This window comes from Emydura macquarii, unplaced genomic scaffold, assembly GCF_026122565.2.
Source record: "Emydura macquarii macquarii isolate MOO-44397 ecotype Brisbane River unplaced genomic scaffold, CSIRO-AGI_Emac_v2 contig_2897, whole genome shotgun sequence".
Classification (NCBI taxonomy): Eukaryota; Metazoa; Chordata; order Testudines; family Chelidae; genus Emydura; species Emydura macquarii.
The window spans coordinates 4,972,550-4,991,550 of NW_027133034.1; the positions used below are offsets into that span (position 1 = coordinate 4,972,550).

Genomic DNA, 19,001 nt, shown 5'->3' on the forward strand with positions numbered 1-19,001 from the left:
GGTTCCGTAATGAAAGAGGTACCCTTTAGCACCCTGCATCCTTTGGTAACCTTAGTTTTGGACATGTCAGACCTTGGGTGGGGAGCCCACCTTGACAGAATCAGGACTCAGGGCCTCTGGTTCCAGGAAGAACTCTCCCTCAGGGTGGTACAATTGGCTTGCCAGGTGTTCTTTCCTCAGATGTAAGGCAAAGTGGTGCAGGTCTTGATGGGTAACAAACAGAGAGGGACTCAATCTTCAGACCTGTGCCAACAGGCCCTCCGACTGTGTGATTTCTACGTGAAACACGCCATCCACCTTAAGGCGTCACATCTCCTGGAAGCCTAAAATGCAGTGACGGATCGCCTCAGCAGATCCTTTTCCTCCCATCACGAATGGTCTGTTTATCTGAAGGTCATCAGAGTCATTTTCCAGAAGTGGGGGCCTCCCCAGATGGACCTGTTTGCCACCAGACAGAACAGGAAATGCCATCAGTTCTGTTCATTGTGCAGGCACAGCATGGGCTCCATCTCCAATGCCTTCCTGCTCTCATAACCAGACTGCCTTCTATACGCCTTTCTATTGATCCCCTTGGTTCACTTGGTCCTCCTAAAAATCAAACAGGACAAGGTGAAGGTTATCCTGATAGCTCTGGCATGGACATGCCAGCATTGGTTCGGTATGCTTCCGACATCTCAGTGGCAGTTCCACTCATGCTCCTACCATGCCCAGACTTGATTTCACAATATCACAGCCAGTTGCTTCACCCAAACCTTGACTCCCTGCACCCAACAGTGTGGTTGTTGCTGCGTGGCTGTGTGACTAACCTCTGAAGAACAGGCCTGCTCTGAACAGGTTCAGCGAGTCTTGCTAGGTAGCAGAAAGATTTCCACCAGGGCTATCTACATGGCCAAGTGGAAATGTTTCACTTCTTGGGCCTCTGAAGAGAATCTCTCTTCTTTCTGGTTTTCTCTGCAGTCTATCTTGGACTATCTGCTCCACCTAAAACATCAAGGTCTGGCTCTATCATCTATTAAGGTTCACTTGGCAGCCATCTCAGCCTTCCACCCTCCAGTGCAGGGCAGATCAGGGTTCTCCCATGAGATGACGGTCAGGTTTCAAAAGGAACTGGAAAGATTCTACCCTCAGGTTTGCATCCTGATTCTCTAATGGGACTTAAACCTAGTCCTGTCAAGGCTCACGGAACCTCCCTTCAAGATGTTAGCATCTTGCCTCATACTGTTTCTCTCTTGAAAGGTCGCCTTCCTGGTGGTGATCACCTCGGCCAGAAGGGTCTTTGATGTCAGAACCCCCTTATCCAGTGTTCTTCAAGTACAAGGTCCTGCTGCACTCCCATTCAGCCTGCCTACCAAAAGTGATGCTGCAATTCCACACAACCAAGACATTTTTCTTCCTGTCTTCTTTCCAAAATCTCACAAGACCACTGAGGAAGGTCGGCTCCATACATTGAATGTTAGGTGGGCCCTCGCCTTCTATATTGAGAGGACTAAGCCTTTCGACAAGTCTACACAACTCTTGGTAGCAGTAGTGGAAAGGATGAGAGGGCTACCTGTGTCATCCCAAAGAATCTTGTCCTGGATAACCACCTATATCCAGGCTTGCTATGAGCAGCTATGAGCACCTCCGGCCATCATGACCACTCATTTCACAAGAGCCCAGGCTTTGTCAGCAGTGTTCCTTGCACAAGTACCAATCCAGACATCTGCAAAGCCGCAACATGGTCTTTGGTTCATACCTTTGTGTCCCTGTACGTCATCACCCAGCAGACCCTCAATGCTGCCAGTTTTGGGAGAGCAGTGTTGTAATAGCACATCCATGACCTCCGACCCCACCGCTGGGGTACTGCTTATGAGTCACCTAGAATGGAATGGACATGAGCAAGCATTCAAAGAAGAAGAAAAAAGTGGTTATTAATCTTCCATAACTGTTGTTCTTCGAGATGTGTTGCTCATGTCCATTCCATGTCCCACCCTCCTATCTCTTTGTTGGAGTTACTGGCAAGAAGGAACTGGGAGGGTGCAGAGTTGGCAGAGTCCCTTATACCGACACATACAGCCGCAGCTCCAGAGAGCACTAGAACTGGTCCTACAGATACCACTAAGGGAAAAATCTCCAGCAATTGTGCACATGGCATTCATACACCTACCATGGAACGGACTTGAGCAACACATCTCAAAGAGCAACAGTTACGGAAGGTTAGTAACTGGTTTTTCAGCTTGAATAGTAATATTAATTTTAATAGGTATGGATCATATTACTATCTCCATTTTACAGACTGGGAAACTAAGGCAGAGAAAGGTTAAGTGACTTGGCCAACATCACAAAGTGATTCAGTGTCATAGTTAGGAAAAGTGCCAAGAAACTTGTCTTGAGTTCCTCTATTTTACCTATTAGGTCAGTGCATTCTCCTACTCAAAAGAGGAATTGTTCTTCCCCAATAAATATAACTGTTCCAAAAATATATATAAAATACTATACATTCTAAGAAAACATTTATATCTGAAGAGAAAAGGGAAAAAATAAATTATACCTTGAGTCAAATTTTGAATATGACCCATGATATTCTATTAAGAATAAAGAATGACAGTGTAAATTCCTGTATGATGAAAAACAAGCCCCACAGACTTCACTCTGAAAAGCTTTGTAGCACTACAATATATGTTACTCTAGACTACGTAATAGTTTCAGTTTTAGAAAACGTATATTTTATAACTGTTACATTTAAAAATAAGATTGATCTGATTTGATTAATCCATTCATTCAATTCCCTTTTCACACAGGAATTGCTGAAATTTAAAACAGAAAACCCTTTTTGTGCCAAAAAGGAAATTTGCAATAAAGTACTGCAAATAAATAAGAAATGTCTCGTGATTAGTGCTAAATTGGCCTTAAATTAAACCCACAGCCAAGGGTTCAGGAAATTCTTTGTCATTCAGGATCAGATAAGGACTCTACAATTTTTCATGCGTACTTTCCCTAAAGGAAAACTGCATTCCCAAAGGTACAAAGCACACATTTTAAATTAAATTTTAAATAGATTATAACCACTAACATAACTAATGCAGAGTAGATGAAATGGGACTTTTAAACTTCACTTCATGGACTGAGAATGCCAATATCTGCACTCAAACCCAATACTCATTGTCCGGTGCTAGTGACCCCTCTGGCCATCATTCTGTGCACTAAGACTTGAGTGAAGCTCCAAATACTTTCTTTACTGAATGAATCCAGTCATGTGCAATCCAGTTATATTGTTTTCCCAGATTCCACAGCTATTATTATTGCCATGATTTGCTGCTTTCATCCATAGTTCTGTTCTGAAACAATACGGGACTAACTGTTGAATGAAGCCAGCCCTAGCTTTCCGAAAAAGTGTAGATTTAGTCTACAAACCATCCTAGCAACACTCAACCATCTCACTGCCACTGCTACCAGTGTCTAACCTTACTAAGTCTTCATCTTGCGGATACTAACTGCACTTTTACCTTCTGTCTGCCTTCATGGCTTCCTGCAGTTGCTAGGCTCCCCTCCATGTCTTTCTCACTATGTAAGTGTGTAGTTGCCTGTTTCTAGAGCTGCTAGGTTGGTTCTCCAGTGAGTGTCTCTCCTTTGTTTCTCTCCCTCTTTCTGGGCTCCCTGTTCTTCCCGTGCTCTTTACCTTTGGTTGTTCTGTAGAAGAGAGAAGAACATCAAGTATTGTTTTACCTCTCTCCTGGCTCCTTCCTGGCTCCATTTATCTTGACGCCTCTGGCATTTCTTGTCACTCCTGCCTTAATACTGCCTGATGGTGCCATTCTCGGTAGCCATGACTAGAGACATGCACTACAGTTCTAGTACTCTTGTCCCCAGTTACAAATCCAATCAAATGGCCAGAATAACACTAAAAAAGCCTTCTACTGAGACAGGGTAAGTACAAATTTTAAAACTGTTTGGCCCATTCCCAATCTAGACTGGGCTTTTTAACTTTCAGTATTTACCTGATAATAATGTATTTCTTTCACATATGAAATGTCATGCTTTTTTTTTTTTTTTTTTGCCATGGAGGAGGGTGGTATTGTTTAAAAGTGTTCCTTTTTCCTTTCCACTTTAGCTAGTAAGGTCATTAAATCCTAGTGCTCTTGTAGATGCCTCAGTCTGAATTACCTCTCACTTGTGGAGTGTCTGGTCCCACCAGATCAGTTCAAGCTTCTCCAGATTAACCTAGGGAATCACACAGTACATTGCAGCTTCTGATACCATATGTAGTAGCTAGTGGATAAACAAATTGTCAGTGTTAGAAGTTACCAGTACATTTTCCTTAACAAGAAAGTATTCAGAGCAAATGGCATTGTCATCTTGTTATGAATATTGGTGTGAGTCTCTCTGAGCATTTCATGAAGTTCAGTGTTTATCATATATTGAGGATGTACTATATTTTACCATTCTATACTCTTTGTTACCTCATGTTCTATTTTACAGAGTAATGTATAGGTTTTTCATATCAGGGGTAAACATGATTTTATTTCACTGTTTATGGCTAAAGCATCTAAAAAGTTGTAGCATAAACAAAATGTCACTGAATTAGAGTTTATCACAGAGGCATGCCACTATATATATATATATATATATAAAATTCTCTCTCTCTCCCTTTCTCTCTCTCTAGGGTTTCTTTAGGAGGAGTCAGCAGAACAATGCCTCTTACTCCTGCCCCAGGCAGAGAAACTGTTTAATTGACAGAACCAACAGAAATCGTTGCCAACACTGCCGACTGCAGAAGTGTCTTGCCCTAGGAATGTCTCGAGATGGTAAGGAGTTAGCTTCCTGCTTCAGAGATAAACCCTTTGAAACTGTTCTTCATTGCTGACTATTTAAACCCCCAACAGATTTCTGGAAGGAAAGAAACAAGAAAAAGCTAACTGCTCTGTAACACATTCACAGTAAAACACAGATCTTTGCCTTTCCTTAAACACAGGAGCATTTTTTCATGGGGTGGGGAGGAATAACAAAATACAGAGCAACATTAGATTGAAACAAAATGTTATAAAAAGAAATGTGGCATTCTCATTAAAAGCAAAAAGGTCCCTCTCTTAGAGATGGGATCATATGCTGGATTAGATAATAACATTTTGTATTAGTAGTATTAAATATTGATGTATTAAGACTCCCCAGGCTTCAAAGTTTTTGAGGGCCTGAGACAGTATAATAAATAAAATATATAGCTAAAAAGGAAATATGCACCCTTATAGCAGTTTTTATCCTAAAGGATCTGAAAGCATTTCATTAAAAATTGCATTACATTACAAAAGAACAACTTGGTGCAACCTTCAGCTGTTTAGCAGTGAACAAGAGAGCTAAAAAATGAAGAAGATTAGTGTATCCAGTTGAAACTTCACGGTGAGGCTACACAGAGCAAAATACATATCTTGGTGCTGATAATCTCGTCTTAGTCCTTAATGAGTCCTTAGTCCTCTTATCCATCTCCCAAACTGTGATCCAAGTCAGCATGATTGGCAACTTGAGAATAAGAAATGCCCGGGGCTAGAATAAGAGTTGTGTTGAAGGTTAGCATTGAGGTGTAACGGCAGAGCTGTGCAAAAATGCTTAAGTAAAGCCTGTCTGCATTATTCCAGCCCTAGCTATTGCTGTAAATTTGGATTGTTCCCAAATCCATATGAAATTTTAAAATCATCAGAAAGAAACAAAAGAATACAAAAATTTCTCCTATTTTGAAGGCATATTATCTTTATTTGGTTATCTATATCTATATAGTAGCAAAAACTTTGTCTTTGAGAATGTTATGAAAATGTGCCATTTGAATTTATGTTAAATTCCCCCTCAGCTTTGTAGGTCACCAGAGAAATTTTGGTCATTAGAAGGTTCAGATGTTTTAAATTAGTTTAAGGTCAGATTTCAATACTCTTGTTCACTTTGTAGTGCCTAATTCCATTGAGACAGTGGGACAGCTCACAGTGTAAAGTTCCATGCAACATACATAAGGGTAGCACGGTCTGGTCCTTAATGAGTGAGTTCAGTCTGGTCTCTAATGTGCAGCATACAGGGTTCTTAGCCTCCCATTTGTGCCCAAAGGATATTAAAGATGTGTTCTTTTAGCAGCAAATCAGCAGGGATCGTAGAAATCCATTTGCCATGGAAAAACGTGGAATTTGTGTTTTTACAGAGAATCTTTAGTTTTTACATTTTGTGAAAAAATAAAAACATATTAACTATTAAGTGAATTACGCTTTAAATGTACATAGTTAAACATACTCCAGTAAACTGTTTCCAGCATATAGAGATTACTCAGTGGTGTATGGGGTTCATGTTTTAATGCATCTCAAATTCTACTTCAGCCTCCAGATGTGAGTAATTAAAGTTATGAAAAGACGCAGAAAACTTTATAAATCACCCCTAAAGAGCATGTCACTGAGTTTAGCCAGGACAAATTTTGCATTGATGGTAATGTGCTGTTCTGTACTGTACGCAGCAAGGCTCTAGATGACATTTGAAGGCATACAATTGTAGAACATATTGAAAGCACTAAACAGAAACTGAATGGAAAGGAATGAAAACAAGAGGCTGAAACAGTAGGGCCAACAACAGTAAAGAAAAAAAGGCACTGTGACTGGATCATTCTATTAATTTTATTTTATTCTAATGACTGATGGCACTGTTAGGCTTAAAATTGTAAGGGTTAGGGAAAGTAAAGTTCAGTGTTTCACTTTAATTGCAGAAAAACATGGATTTTTATGTTTTTTTATCAAAGAATTTTGGGTTTTTTATCACAGAAAACTAGGATCCCTGTTAATCAGTATATAGTCTCCCGATACAAGTGGTGTCTCCTGACTGCAGTTGAGGGCTAGGGCTAGAGATATCACAGGGGCATTTGTATTTGACTGCCAGTGCTATGTCCCTAACCTGTAAAGGACAGTTTCTCAGTCTGTGCTCCTGGGACCTCTATAGTGTAGATGAACAGAGGATTTCATTTCACAGTGCTGCCTTCCTCTAACCTCTATGAGAATAAACACTCTCACATAAACAGTCTTGCCTTTATTGATTTTTTTCATTGTTACAAAGAAATCATATGTGAATTTTAACTCTCAGTCTAATAACAGACTCATTTCTATCACACAGAGGCAGGATTCTAATTGACAGCAGCTGGAGAGTCCAATTAATGAAAATATAATGAGAATAAACAGTGGGTGTTTGTTTGTATTACTGAGGCCCAGAAAATATGTAGTTGCATTTTTCAACATAAAGTCGTTGAGGATTGGCCCTCCCTGCTCTCATCTGATGAGGTTAAAATAAGAGTGAGAAGTGCATGATGGGCAGAATTCATAGGTAATGTAAATGCTAGTGTAAAGTGGTATAATTTACATGCTCGGTGGATGGGAAGGCAGGGCCATAGCAGGGAAAGCAATCCCTAGAAGGGAGTCAGAAACTGATGGGGCTGTTACCTAATATGCCTTCTTGCACCCTGCTTTCTTTGGTGCTTTTCCTCTCTTCTTGCACGTCTTTCTGCTCCCTCAGCATCCAAGTTACACTGACATTCACACAGACTTATAGGATCTGACTATCATAAAGGGAACTGAAAGTGAGTGTAAATGGAAGTATGAAGTGGCCCTAGTGAGAATCAGGCCCATCTTCCATAGTCATTTATGTTGTCTCTGAATTTAGCACAATATATAGATGAATCTAAAGTAATTCAGCAGCTTTGGAAAACTCATCCTCATACCGCATAAAAAGAGTATTTGATGCTTCATTCTCTAATTTACATTCCCAAACCAGAATATCCCAGTATCCCTCTTTTGTGCTCTGTATTGGTATCCCTCAGGGCTCCATTCCTGATCCCCTCTTCTCCTCTAGATCTTCTCCCAGCTGAGTGACCTTGTTTGTTCTAAAAGCTCATTTACCATGTCGAGGCTGAGGTTTCCCAGATCAACCCGCAAAATAATTAATAGATTTTAAGGCCAGAAGGGACCATTATGATCATCTAGTCTGTCCTCCTGAATAACAAAAGCCATAGTATTTCAGCCAGTAATTCCTGCATCAAGCCTAATAATTTGTGCTTGAATCAGAATATATCTTTTAGGAAGATACCAGTCTTTAAAGATTTCAAGTGACAGAGAATCCAGTTTGCCTTCTGACATTGACTTATTCCAAAAGTAACACTATTTCTTTCATTTGTCATCAGGAAGAATGTACAGATTTTGCACATGAAGATTATGTAAAATATGATTGTGTAAATCCATTCATCTTGCCTTTATGGCAGATGTGTCAGGCATTTATGTCTGCTTCAAGTCGGCTATTTCCTTCTAAGTCCTGACTCTAACCTGTAATGTTTTGGGTTGGTTTTTTTTTTGGTTTTTTTTTTTTTGGAGGGGGGGTTTAAATAGGAGTGTGAAGATAACAGCCCCGTGAAAGGTTGCAATAATAGGGCTTTAGGATATGCTTTCATGAGAAGGCACTAATCAGTTAGTGCATAGTTTAAAGGTTTGGGGAAAGTTGATAAATCACATAGGATACAAATCTAAAGATTGTAAGTTTTATATAGCTCTGGGTTTGTTGTTTAGTTAACACAGAAAGACAAGAGAAAGATGTCAGGTCGTCTTAACATTCGCAGCAGGGAGGAGTATGTTGTTTGACTGAGGCCCAGTATGTCAAAATGGAGCAGTGTTGGTACCTTGCAAATCCGAGAGCATCGTGCTTCAGCTTTCATGATACCTGTGTGGTCTGCAGCTTTGTGTCCTCTCTGATTGCCTTGGCAGAAAGATGGGGCAAAAGTGATGTTAAAAGTAAAACAATTTAAGAAAAGAGAACATGGCTTCTATTCTGGTTTGCTTTTCAGCTGTGAAATTTGGAAGAATGTCCAAAAAGCAGAGGGACAGCCTGTATGCTGAAGTGCAGAAGCACCAGCAGCGATTACAGGAGCAACGACAGCAGCAGAGTGGTGAGGCAGAAGCCCTTGCCAGGGTATACAGCAGCAGCATCAGTAACGGCTTGAGCAACCTGAACAACGAAACTGGTGGCACTTACTCAAATGGGCATGTCATTGACCTGCCGAAGTCTGAGGGTTATTATAATGTGGATTCTGCCCAGCCCTCCCCAGATCAGTCTGGGTTAGACATGACTGGAATCAAACAGATAAAGCAGGAACCTATCTATGACCTCACTTCTGTACCAAACTTGTTTACTTATAGCTCTTTCAACAATGGGCAACTAGCCCCGGGGATAACCATGACCGAAATAGGTAAGAAAAATTCTCACTCCTCATGCATTCACTGTTCAGTTTGACTTTCTTTGTTGTAGTTTAAATTTCAGTACAGCTATAACTGATACCGTACACAGCCAATTCATTTAGAAGGGACTGGTCCTGAAACACAGGGCTGGCTGTCTGTCTGGGCTTTTTTGTTGTTGACTGAATTTGCCAAATTCTAAAATAATTATTACATTTCTTAACTCAGCAATTCATGAGCTGCTTATGAAACTTGAACACCAAAGCAACTGATGAATCAATCAAAACCAAGTGATAATTACTAATAGGGAGCTTGTTTCAAATGAGCTCATTACCAGAAGAGTTTAATGATCTTTTCTGACAGCCATACATTCTTGTCAACACAAAGAGTCCCTAAGGTGGCTCATTCTATTGTGTTTATTAAAATGAGCACCAAATTCTGATCTCAGTTACACAGATGTACAATTGGAGTAATTTCACGAACCTCTTGATTTAAAGCAGTGTAATTGAGATGAGGAACTGGCCCAAAATAAACTGTTATTTGTATACTCCTGATTAACTCTCTAGATGTTTTGGACATACATCTGACTCAAGTTTTCCTTTAGCTGCCTGTGCAAATGGCAGTGCAAGCCTTCTGCCAGGTGTTTGAGACAGTAAAAAATGCAGGATTCAGGTGAACAATAATATTCTTTTGGTCACACTATAGGGAGGGTTTCTAACTAAATAAAAAGGCTCAAGCTCTCATCTGTACACACTCAACCAAAAGCACTGTATTTTATTCTAAAGGAGGGAAAGGAAGAAAAAGAAGCTGGCTTACTAATTAAGAGCTTCCCACCTCAACAAGTGATGAATGCTGAGTCAGTTGTGGTTTAGAATAAAATTAGAGGGTAACACCTCTGTAATTGGGTTTAATTAAAAAACAAGAGTAAAAGGGTAATCTATAACATCAGTAACAAATATACCAAAGTAGGTTCACTCACACAAAAACAAATGCTTGAGCTCTTTGCACACAGTGAATGTTATGTATGTGCATCTTGGCTTGTCCAAACGTGTCTTTATGCTTTGGAATAGTCACATTTCCAATTTGTGCCGTGTAGCCGGGAGGTGTGGCCTCCCTCTGAGATTGACACCGAGGGAGAGCCAACTCCCCCCCGGGGGGTTGGAACCCAGGAAGGCATCACCTGACTGGAAGCAGGTAGGCGGGGCTAGGCCTATAAAACCCAGACCAGCCCGCTCACTCAGAGGCCAGCGATCAAGGGAGCAGGACGCCTCTCCCCTGGTGCTTGAGCCTACGACCGCACCCGACTGCTGACCAGAGGAGAAGCTGCAGGATCTTCCCAGGGTGTGGGGCCCTGAGGACCTGGAGAAGGAGTTGCCTAGTGGAGATGGGTGGGCCTGCGCCCCCCTCTGCTCTCCCCTCACCCTGACCTGGGGTGAATGCCGGAGCCTGTCCCTTACTGCCTGCCATGCCCTACAGAAGGGCCGAATATAGACTACTTACTCACCCTGCTAAGGGCTAGAGTCTGCTGTTCCTCTGCCCTGCCCTGCCCTGCCCTGCCCTGCCAAGGGCTTGAGCCTGTATTTGCCTGTCTGCCCTACAGAAGGGCCAAGCCATAGACTGCTGCTCGCCCTGCCCTGCAGAAGGGCTAGATAATAGACTGTCTCCTTGCCCTTGGGGCTAAAGACTGCTCTTCCCACTGCTGGCCCATCCCTGGCGGAGGGCCGGCCCCTACACTGCTTGCCCGCCTGTGGGGACAAGAGACTATTCCCCTGAGGAGCGGCCAGAACCCTAGTCTCGCCCTACTAAGGGCCGGAGGTGGCCCCTTTAATTTGGACTCCCAAGGGGCGAAGGGGCATAGGGGCCAGGAGGTGTGGCCTCCCTTGGTGATTGACACCGAGGGAGAGCCGCTGGTGCCGCCCCTAATGAGCGATCTTCTACATGCCTAAAGATGTCTGGGATGGGAACAAAGAAGAAAAGTCAAATCTAACAGATACCACCATTGGTGTCCCTGAAGTATCTTGTGTAGGGAGGGACATTCGAATGAGAGTAGAGATGCTACTTTGTACCATTAGCCTTTTTCCTACCTGTTTATCTAAAAAATTGAACCAATACTCACAAGTACCAGGGCACTGACAGCTTCCATGGTGTGCTAACAGAAACGCTAGAGTAGATTGTTGAGACGGAGATGATGATGTGCTGCCCCACTGCTTCTTGGGCTCTCTATGGGTCTGATCCAAAGACACTGAAATCAGTGGTAGTCTTTCCATTTACTTCAGTGGGTTTTAGATCAGTCCCAAACTCTCTCGCCCTGTGAGGTCACTCAGGCAAGACAATATCCCTGCCTAAATCTTCATTCTTTCCTGGCTTTCTTAGCAAAAAAATGGACTGGGTTCATCTTGCTGTTCCACTCCCTCTGATCATACCAGAGGTGAGCACATTAGACAACTGCCCCTTCAACACACAGCTATGAGAGGACTGAGTGAGCACTGAGTTGGCACGCTCCATTCCTTTCCCTAAATTTCCCTCTGATCCCATGCATTTGGGGTAACTTTAGCTCCTGAATGGGTTGAGGAGCCACAGGAGAGTGGAACTCAGCACAGGAAGAATTCTCACCCTCTCCCCATAATGAAACTGAAGACCATTTGGTGGTTGGGCAGCCTTAACTGGCTCCAGTTTTGAGTAGGGAAAGTAGGACCAAGCAAAGGTTTTGGGCTACAGCCACAAAGGGATTTAGGCACCTAACTGTTACTTTAGGTGCCTAAGTTCAAAATTTAGATCCTCAAAACCTCTGCTCAGCTGCCACCTACCCTGTAGGCTCCTAAATTCCCTAGGTTGCTAAGTTTTCACTGGTAAGTCCTCAATGTGCCTAAATCTCTGCCAGTGCACATGTACACTGCCTAAATCCTAATGTTACCCCAGCCCCAGCAGGACACTCAAGCTAGGCATGCCCTCTCTATCTTGCCTTTGGAGGCCAATCTGGGTAGGCATTCTCAGAGGCCACCTTAGAGCATGCCTGCCAGATCAGGCTCCACACAAAACAGAAAGGAAGAAGGTGAGTACTCTAACCACTGGGCTAATGGTATTTCAGGATGTCTCTCTCTCTCTCCCTTTCACTGTCCTACTGTCCATGGCCCCAATATAGGAAAACACTGACGCACATCTCTCCTGTTGAAGATGTTCCACTTTTTATGAAACACATAAACAGTCATTGGAGCAGGAACTGAAACCCAGGTCTCCCAGTTGGCTATAGAGTCATTCTCTCTCTCTCTCTCTCTGGCCCAATGACTAAATTGCAATTAAGGATTTCAGGAGTGTGGCAGGGATCTAAACATTAATTATTGCAATTTGGAGACTAAGTTTCCTTTCTGGATCTAGCCCTTTGTGAGGCTTTGCTGCCAAAGTAAGTTCTTAAGTTGAAAATTGGGTGTAGGTTCCAGTCCCTTTTTAAAATTTTTACCGAAGTTCTATATTTTTTTAATTAACAAACTACCGTGGATGTTTTTAGGGCCATATCTTCAACTAGTGTCAATTTGGAGTGTCTCCATTGACATCAAGTTCATTCCATTCTGAAAGATCCTGCTAGTTTGGGAGCTGTCCTTGTATCTTTGACTGTAGGAACCAGTGATATTGTTCACAATGGAATGAACCATTCAGTACAATGATGGTATGTATCTCAGTATAAATAAGAAATCAACATCTTTTTCACATCTTCAATCCTTTTGTTGACTTTCCAGTTATATATAAACAATTCTGATGACCCAACTCACTCTTTAGTAAGTCGGTATGTTTAAAGACCAATAGAAAAGATGTACTAATGCTGGATATCTCTTAAACATATGCTTAATGTTTAGCATGTGATTATGTCCTGTTGATTTCAATGAAATTGACGCATGGGCTTAAATTTAAGTACTGTACATACTTAACTGGTGTGTGAATAGAAGTGCTTTCCTGAGTTATGGCTTGTACTATGTGAAAATGATAGCGAATAATAGAAAATAGAGATGGAAAGGATGTATTAAGTTGATCTAATGCCAGTGAAGATTGCTCCCTATAGTGTATTTTCTAGTGATTTACTCACTCTTGCTTTAACTGTCCCAAGTGACATTAATGTTCCATTAATTCTACTACTTCTCTTTGGAGGCATTCCAGCCAATCTCATGGGTTAGGAAATTTTTCAGATTATATTTTCCTTTACTGTTTACATTCTTCAAATATTTTAGTTGGTTATCATGCCCCTCCTTATTTGTCACTTAGCCAGTTGGTACCATACACACACTATTAATCTTACCTCTGAGATCAATCTCTCAAACTCTGCAGTCAAAATGCATGTTGCTATGTTTTATTGAACTCCCGTAAGTTGCTTTACATCTCTCTGGAATGGAGAGACCCAAAACTGATTGCAATATTCCAAGTTTATTCTCATCAGAATCATGCGGAGAAACGGAGAGATACAAATGCCTCCATGGTCTGAGACATGTTGACTCTTCAGATGCAATCCAGAATTACAGTGGCCTTTTTTTTTGCTTCTGTTTTATATGCCCATTAATCTTTATTTTTCTGCTCACTGTAACCCCTACATCTCTTTTGGCATTGCTACTTTGGTTTTTTCTTCCCTGCATCGAATTTCTTGTTTGGGGCTTGCTTCCCAAAATATATTAGCTTGCATATTTCCAAGGCTGAATCTTTCTTTTTCTATACCCATACTTTTAACCTCTATTTGTCTCTCACTTATGTTTGCACTTCCTTACAATTTAGAATCATTTGCTTATTTAAATAACATGTGATGAACCCTCTCTTCCAGATTATTAAAGAAAATGTTAAATATTTGTAGGACTAGACCTAACAATGGTCTCTGCTGCACCTAACTAAACAACTTGCTGCACTTAAATAAATTGCCTTTGAGCACTATTTTGTTTGTGGCCCATCAGCCAGTTTGCAGTCTGTCATGGTGCTCACTTCCAAGCCAATCTGATTTAATTTTACAAATAAGATTTCATGAGATGCCCTATCAAATGCTTTATATCATCTATGATTCCTTCTTCATATACTAATTTTGTAATTCTAAGAAAAATAAGTCAAGTTTGCCTGGCATCATTTGTTCTTTAAAACCCAGGTTGCTTTTAGACCTTGTAAAAAAAAATTCCACTATATTCTCAATAAAACTTCACATCTATTAGAATTAATAATGAAAATGTAGAAATGTTTAAGTCCTTGAGTCATGTTCATCTCTTCATTTTGAAGTTCAAAACTGATACCCCTTACATGTTTCTAAAAAACATGATACTATGATGTTAAGGCAACATTAGGCTTTTTTATGGGCTAGATAGTCAAGTACTGCATGCCAATTTGTGTTCCTAAATATTGTAACAGAAAACAGGTGTGTAGGAGGAAATATCAACAAATAGTAGTTACATTCCAGGCTTCTACATTTTATTTAGAAACACAACAAACTCATTCAAAGAGGTTGAATAGTTCACTGTACAAATGCATGTGATCTAGTAACAGTAAGAGGGTAAGATGACTGTCCTCTATTAAATATGGGATATATATAATCAAAAGCAATATCCATGGCATAGAAGCAACACTGGGATCTCTTTTTGCTAGTTAAGAAATAATGTTCATAATGAAGTATGTAAAGCAATATAACAGGGTTTGTGGGTGATTAAACATAGATGCAAAACTAAGGCATTTGGTAACTTTTTATTGGGACAAGCTATTTATTGGGAGAAATATGCTCCAATATCCTGATTCCTATTCCACAACAAAAGAAAAGAAGACTAAACTAACCACAATATGTTTTAAAACCACCTAAGGATCTGATTCTTTTTTTTTTTTTTTTTTTTTAAGAGTGATGGAAACTTCTCCAAGAATTATGAACCATTAGAGCAAACTTAGGCAAAATAGATTAAATTTGGCAGATCTGACAGAATTTAGCTTTGAATTTTTGTGTTTCAAACCTGAAATTCATAATGAAATTCATTAGCTAAAAGTCTGTGTGGACTGAAACAGAATAAGGATGTGATAATTTAACACTGCTCTAGCTATGATCAGCTAAATTACTTCTCTCATTGTATAAGGCCCAGTTCTGAGGGGGGCGGGGAAAGCCACCAGTGTAGGCATCATGGACTCCCTTTGATTTCAGCAGATTCCACTGTAGTGTTCAGTAATGACTCTGGGTCCAAGATGCTTGAAAGAACTCCTCTTTATTCAGTGATACAGTTCCAACTGCCTCCTCATAACAGAACATGTGCTTCTCCAGTGTCCCTCTTCCAAACTTCCTGTCTGGGATACTAAACTATTTAAAAGTACAGTTCCTAATACCACACATACATTGATGGATCCCTTGACAAGATTGGGGTCCAATACAAGACAACTGGGTGTTATGGAAGATGAATGAAAAAGCTGATAGTCATTTAATATTATTTTGATCCCCTTAATTCCTGTAGAATCCACAAAGATCACAGAAAAGAACATCTTATTATAATACCCTATTACGGGGAAAGTAAGCCCATTCAGGGATACAACTGTAGAGTGTTACAGGAGTGCCTACATCTATATTGTGCAAATAGTTAATAGATAGTGTAGATGACATTCCAGATTGCATAGCTTAGTTTCCGGATTTTTTATAGGGCCAATAAAAAAAGGTTGTTGTGCATAGCTCTTAACAGAGGAAGGGAAGTGGTCATAATCTACTTAAGCTGCACCCACTAGACTTGTGTATCTAAAAGTTTCTACTACAATAAGCAATAATGAAATAGTGAATAATGTTGACATCATCTGGCCTGATATTACTCTCTCAGCCTGCACCACAGTGAGTGAAATAATGTGCTTTATTTAATACCTGCAGCCACTCTTTAGTGCGCTGTGTAGGAGGAGTGCATGTCTTATTTCACACAGGCCCCTGCAAAATGTAGTGCTGGCTCTGACCCTGCCTTCAACCAGAAACTGAAAGCAAAGCAAGTTCTGCAACATGGCAAAAATAAGCTGTTACATTTAAAGTTAAAAACCCTAGACCGGTGTTTAACAGAAAAGAAAACCAAAGTAGGGCACAATAACTTCCAATTAAGGGTTCAGGTAGACCCTAGGGAACTTCAGTACCTTGAAGGTTTCAGCCATGATTCAGTTTGGGGTATAAAAATGTTGACAGTCCTTGGCTAAACAGCACTGTATACAGGAAAGTTTAATTATTATTTTTATTAAAGCACACTCAAAACCAGGAATTTAGCATAGTTACTCATTTTTACATCAGAGATTAATTTTTAAAAGCTTTTGATTCCTTCACTGATGCATTTTAAGGGCCCAGCCAACTCTCTTTCACCTCAGTGGAAAAGCTCCCATTGACTTTAATGGAATCTGGGTCTACCCCAAGTGCTGATATCCCATTGGGATTCAGCAGCACTTTGAACTGAAGCTGTGTGTTTTGCCTCAGGTACCTATGATAGCACTAAACTTTCCTGCAACACCATGGAGTATGTTTCATTTCTGACTGTTGAGAAAAATACTTCTTCAAGAATATGAATTTAGTTTTCTCTAACTCCTGCTTCGGTCTCTCCAGGATTTGTCCTCTGTGCTGAGTTGGATTTCAGCAGGCATCTTATTTAAGATTATCTTTTCAGTCAAATGTTACTTGAAGGGACACTGGAGACTGACAGACTCATACTGTACATTCCTAAAATTATATTTAAAATTTAAAATTTTCTTCCTAATATTTCAAACATTTCAAAGGTACTATACTACCAAATACTATGTCAAAATCCCACTTACTCTACAGGATTTTCTTGCCATTGCAACACACATATATGATAATCCAGAACAAACAAGTGCATTTATAACTGTAGTCCTATGAGCCTTGTGTGATGGTCTCTCTTTACCTCTCTCTCTCTTTCCTAGTCCATATTTTAAGATCTCTCTTACATATTTCTCAATTCCTGTTTTAAAACCCCCTTGTGTACAGCTACAGTATATGCCTTACAGCTATATTTCAATGGAGCAACGTTGCCATCTAGTGACTAATTAAACTACTCCAGCATGTTTATTCCACACAGACACTCTTCAGGCACTATTCCATACCATCATTACCTATTTAATGGTGATAGTCAAAATAAATTAATATTTCAGTTCTATGCCCAAAATCAGTTCTATGATTTTGTAAAGATCATTGTAACTATTTTGTTAATTCTCTCTCTCTCCTATTCTCATATTCTCACTCTTAAATGCACAAAGAGAGAGAGGTGTGTGGCAAAATTTAAAATTAATTTGACAGCTTTCCTCAGTCAGAAACTGTTTCAACTATATTAGACAAAGGGACAGAAAAACAGTAGCAAAACTGAAACACCTTCATCATTCTAGCTGAGCTGATACTGAACTGAAGAGGTTTTTTTCTTTTCATTGGAAAGCCTGATTTTTTAGCTGCTCTGGGCTTATCTTTTAGAAATAAATGTTTGAGCTGGCCTCAAAAATACTGTACAAGTATGCAGAAATGCAGAGGACCATTTTTTTTAAATTGAAATGTTTGCTAGTTTTACCATATGTTGTTTCTCATTCAGACAAGTTGTCATGTTTCATAGGTTGTTTTCAGTTAATTTTAACCCTAATTATAGATTTACACAGTGGCCTTATTAGAGTTTGTTTAATATGACAGTTTAAAATGAGTGAAGTGTACATAAATAGCTTAATATGTTGTTTCAGTTTAATCAATGCATATTTAATTGCTTACTGAACTGTAATGACTTTTGAGGCAACTCAGTCTAGCTATTACTCATGATGCGGTCTTTGAAAATAAACAAGATTTTCACAAATGAGAGCTTCAAGTTAGTTGCGTAGGCCCATATGTAAGCACCTAAGTAACTGACCTAATTTTTAAATTGCTGAGCACCCAGGAGCTCCCACTGATATCAATGGTCTTGGGATCAGGCCCATATTCTAACAAGCCTCATCTCTCTCGTCTTTCTCACTCACTCTGTCTCTCTCTTGCCCACACACACACAGATCATTGCAGTTGAATAAGCATGGTGAAACATGTTTTTTAAATTGCAGAAGTCCAGTATATATTTATGTAATTAAGCAATTAATCTGAAATTATTTAGTTTCACTGTTTGAAAATGTAGTAGAAACCCTAAAAGAGCGCCTCAGACCAGATCTTCCTGCAAGTGTTAACTGCTTTGGTAGATCTCTGAAAGAGATTCAACTTCTCTTAGAATTAAGTCAATCACACATCAGATGTAGGCCAGCTAATGAAGTCACTATAATGTTACAAATGATGGCCCTTGGCAGTGTTCCTAATTAGAGTTTGATCAATTTACGCTAGAGTCAAAGCCTTTTAAATATTGCCCCTTATGTTTCTTGTGGCGATGAGTGTGCAAAGTTGGATTTTAAACAGAGTTCTGCCCATGGTGATTTGAAGTTTATTTACTTTTTGTTTATGGTGTATCATTTTGGAAGGATGGGTGGGAAGGCAGTTTTCCTTTGGAAATAAGTGTGTACAGCATCCAGGACAATGTTCTAATTGAGGGCTTGGGGGACTGCTGTAAGAGTCATAGAGTTTAAGGCCAGATGGGTCCACTAGAACATCTAGTCTGACCTCCTGTATATCACAGGACACCAGCAACACCAGCACACCAAATCCAACAACTAAAATAAGACCAAAGTATTACAACCCACAGAAGATTAGACGATTATGCAAAAGAACAGGAGGGACCAAGCTGTACCAGTGTTTGAGGTCCTTGCAATGGCAGGGAAATGATTAAGTGAGATCAGCCCAGATAATACTGGCAAGTGACCCACATCCAC

The 19,001-nt window shown here is 40.2% G+C and overlaps 1 protein-coding gene across 1 annotated transcript in view; it reads left to right on the forward strand.

Moving 5' to 3' along the window:
• The first annotated feature begins 4,756 nt into the window (after window positions 1–4,756).
• The window catches only part of RORB (RAR related orphan receptor B), a 39,334-nt gene continuing 25,089 nt past the window's right edge, over window positions 4,757–19,001 (forward strand). Inside the window, exons 1-2 of the mRNA XM_067568531.1 lie at window positions 4,757–4,784; window positions 8,825–9,226. Coding sequence (XP_067424632.1) covers window positions 4,772–4,784; window positions 8,825–9,226 — 415 coding nt within the window. The 5' untranslated portion in view covers window positions 4,757–4,771. The remainder of the gene's footprint in view (window positions 4,785–8,824; window positions 9,227–19,001) is intronic.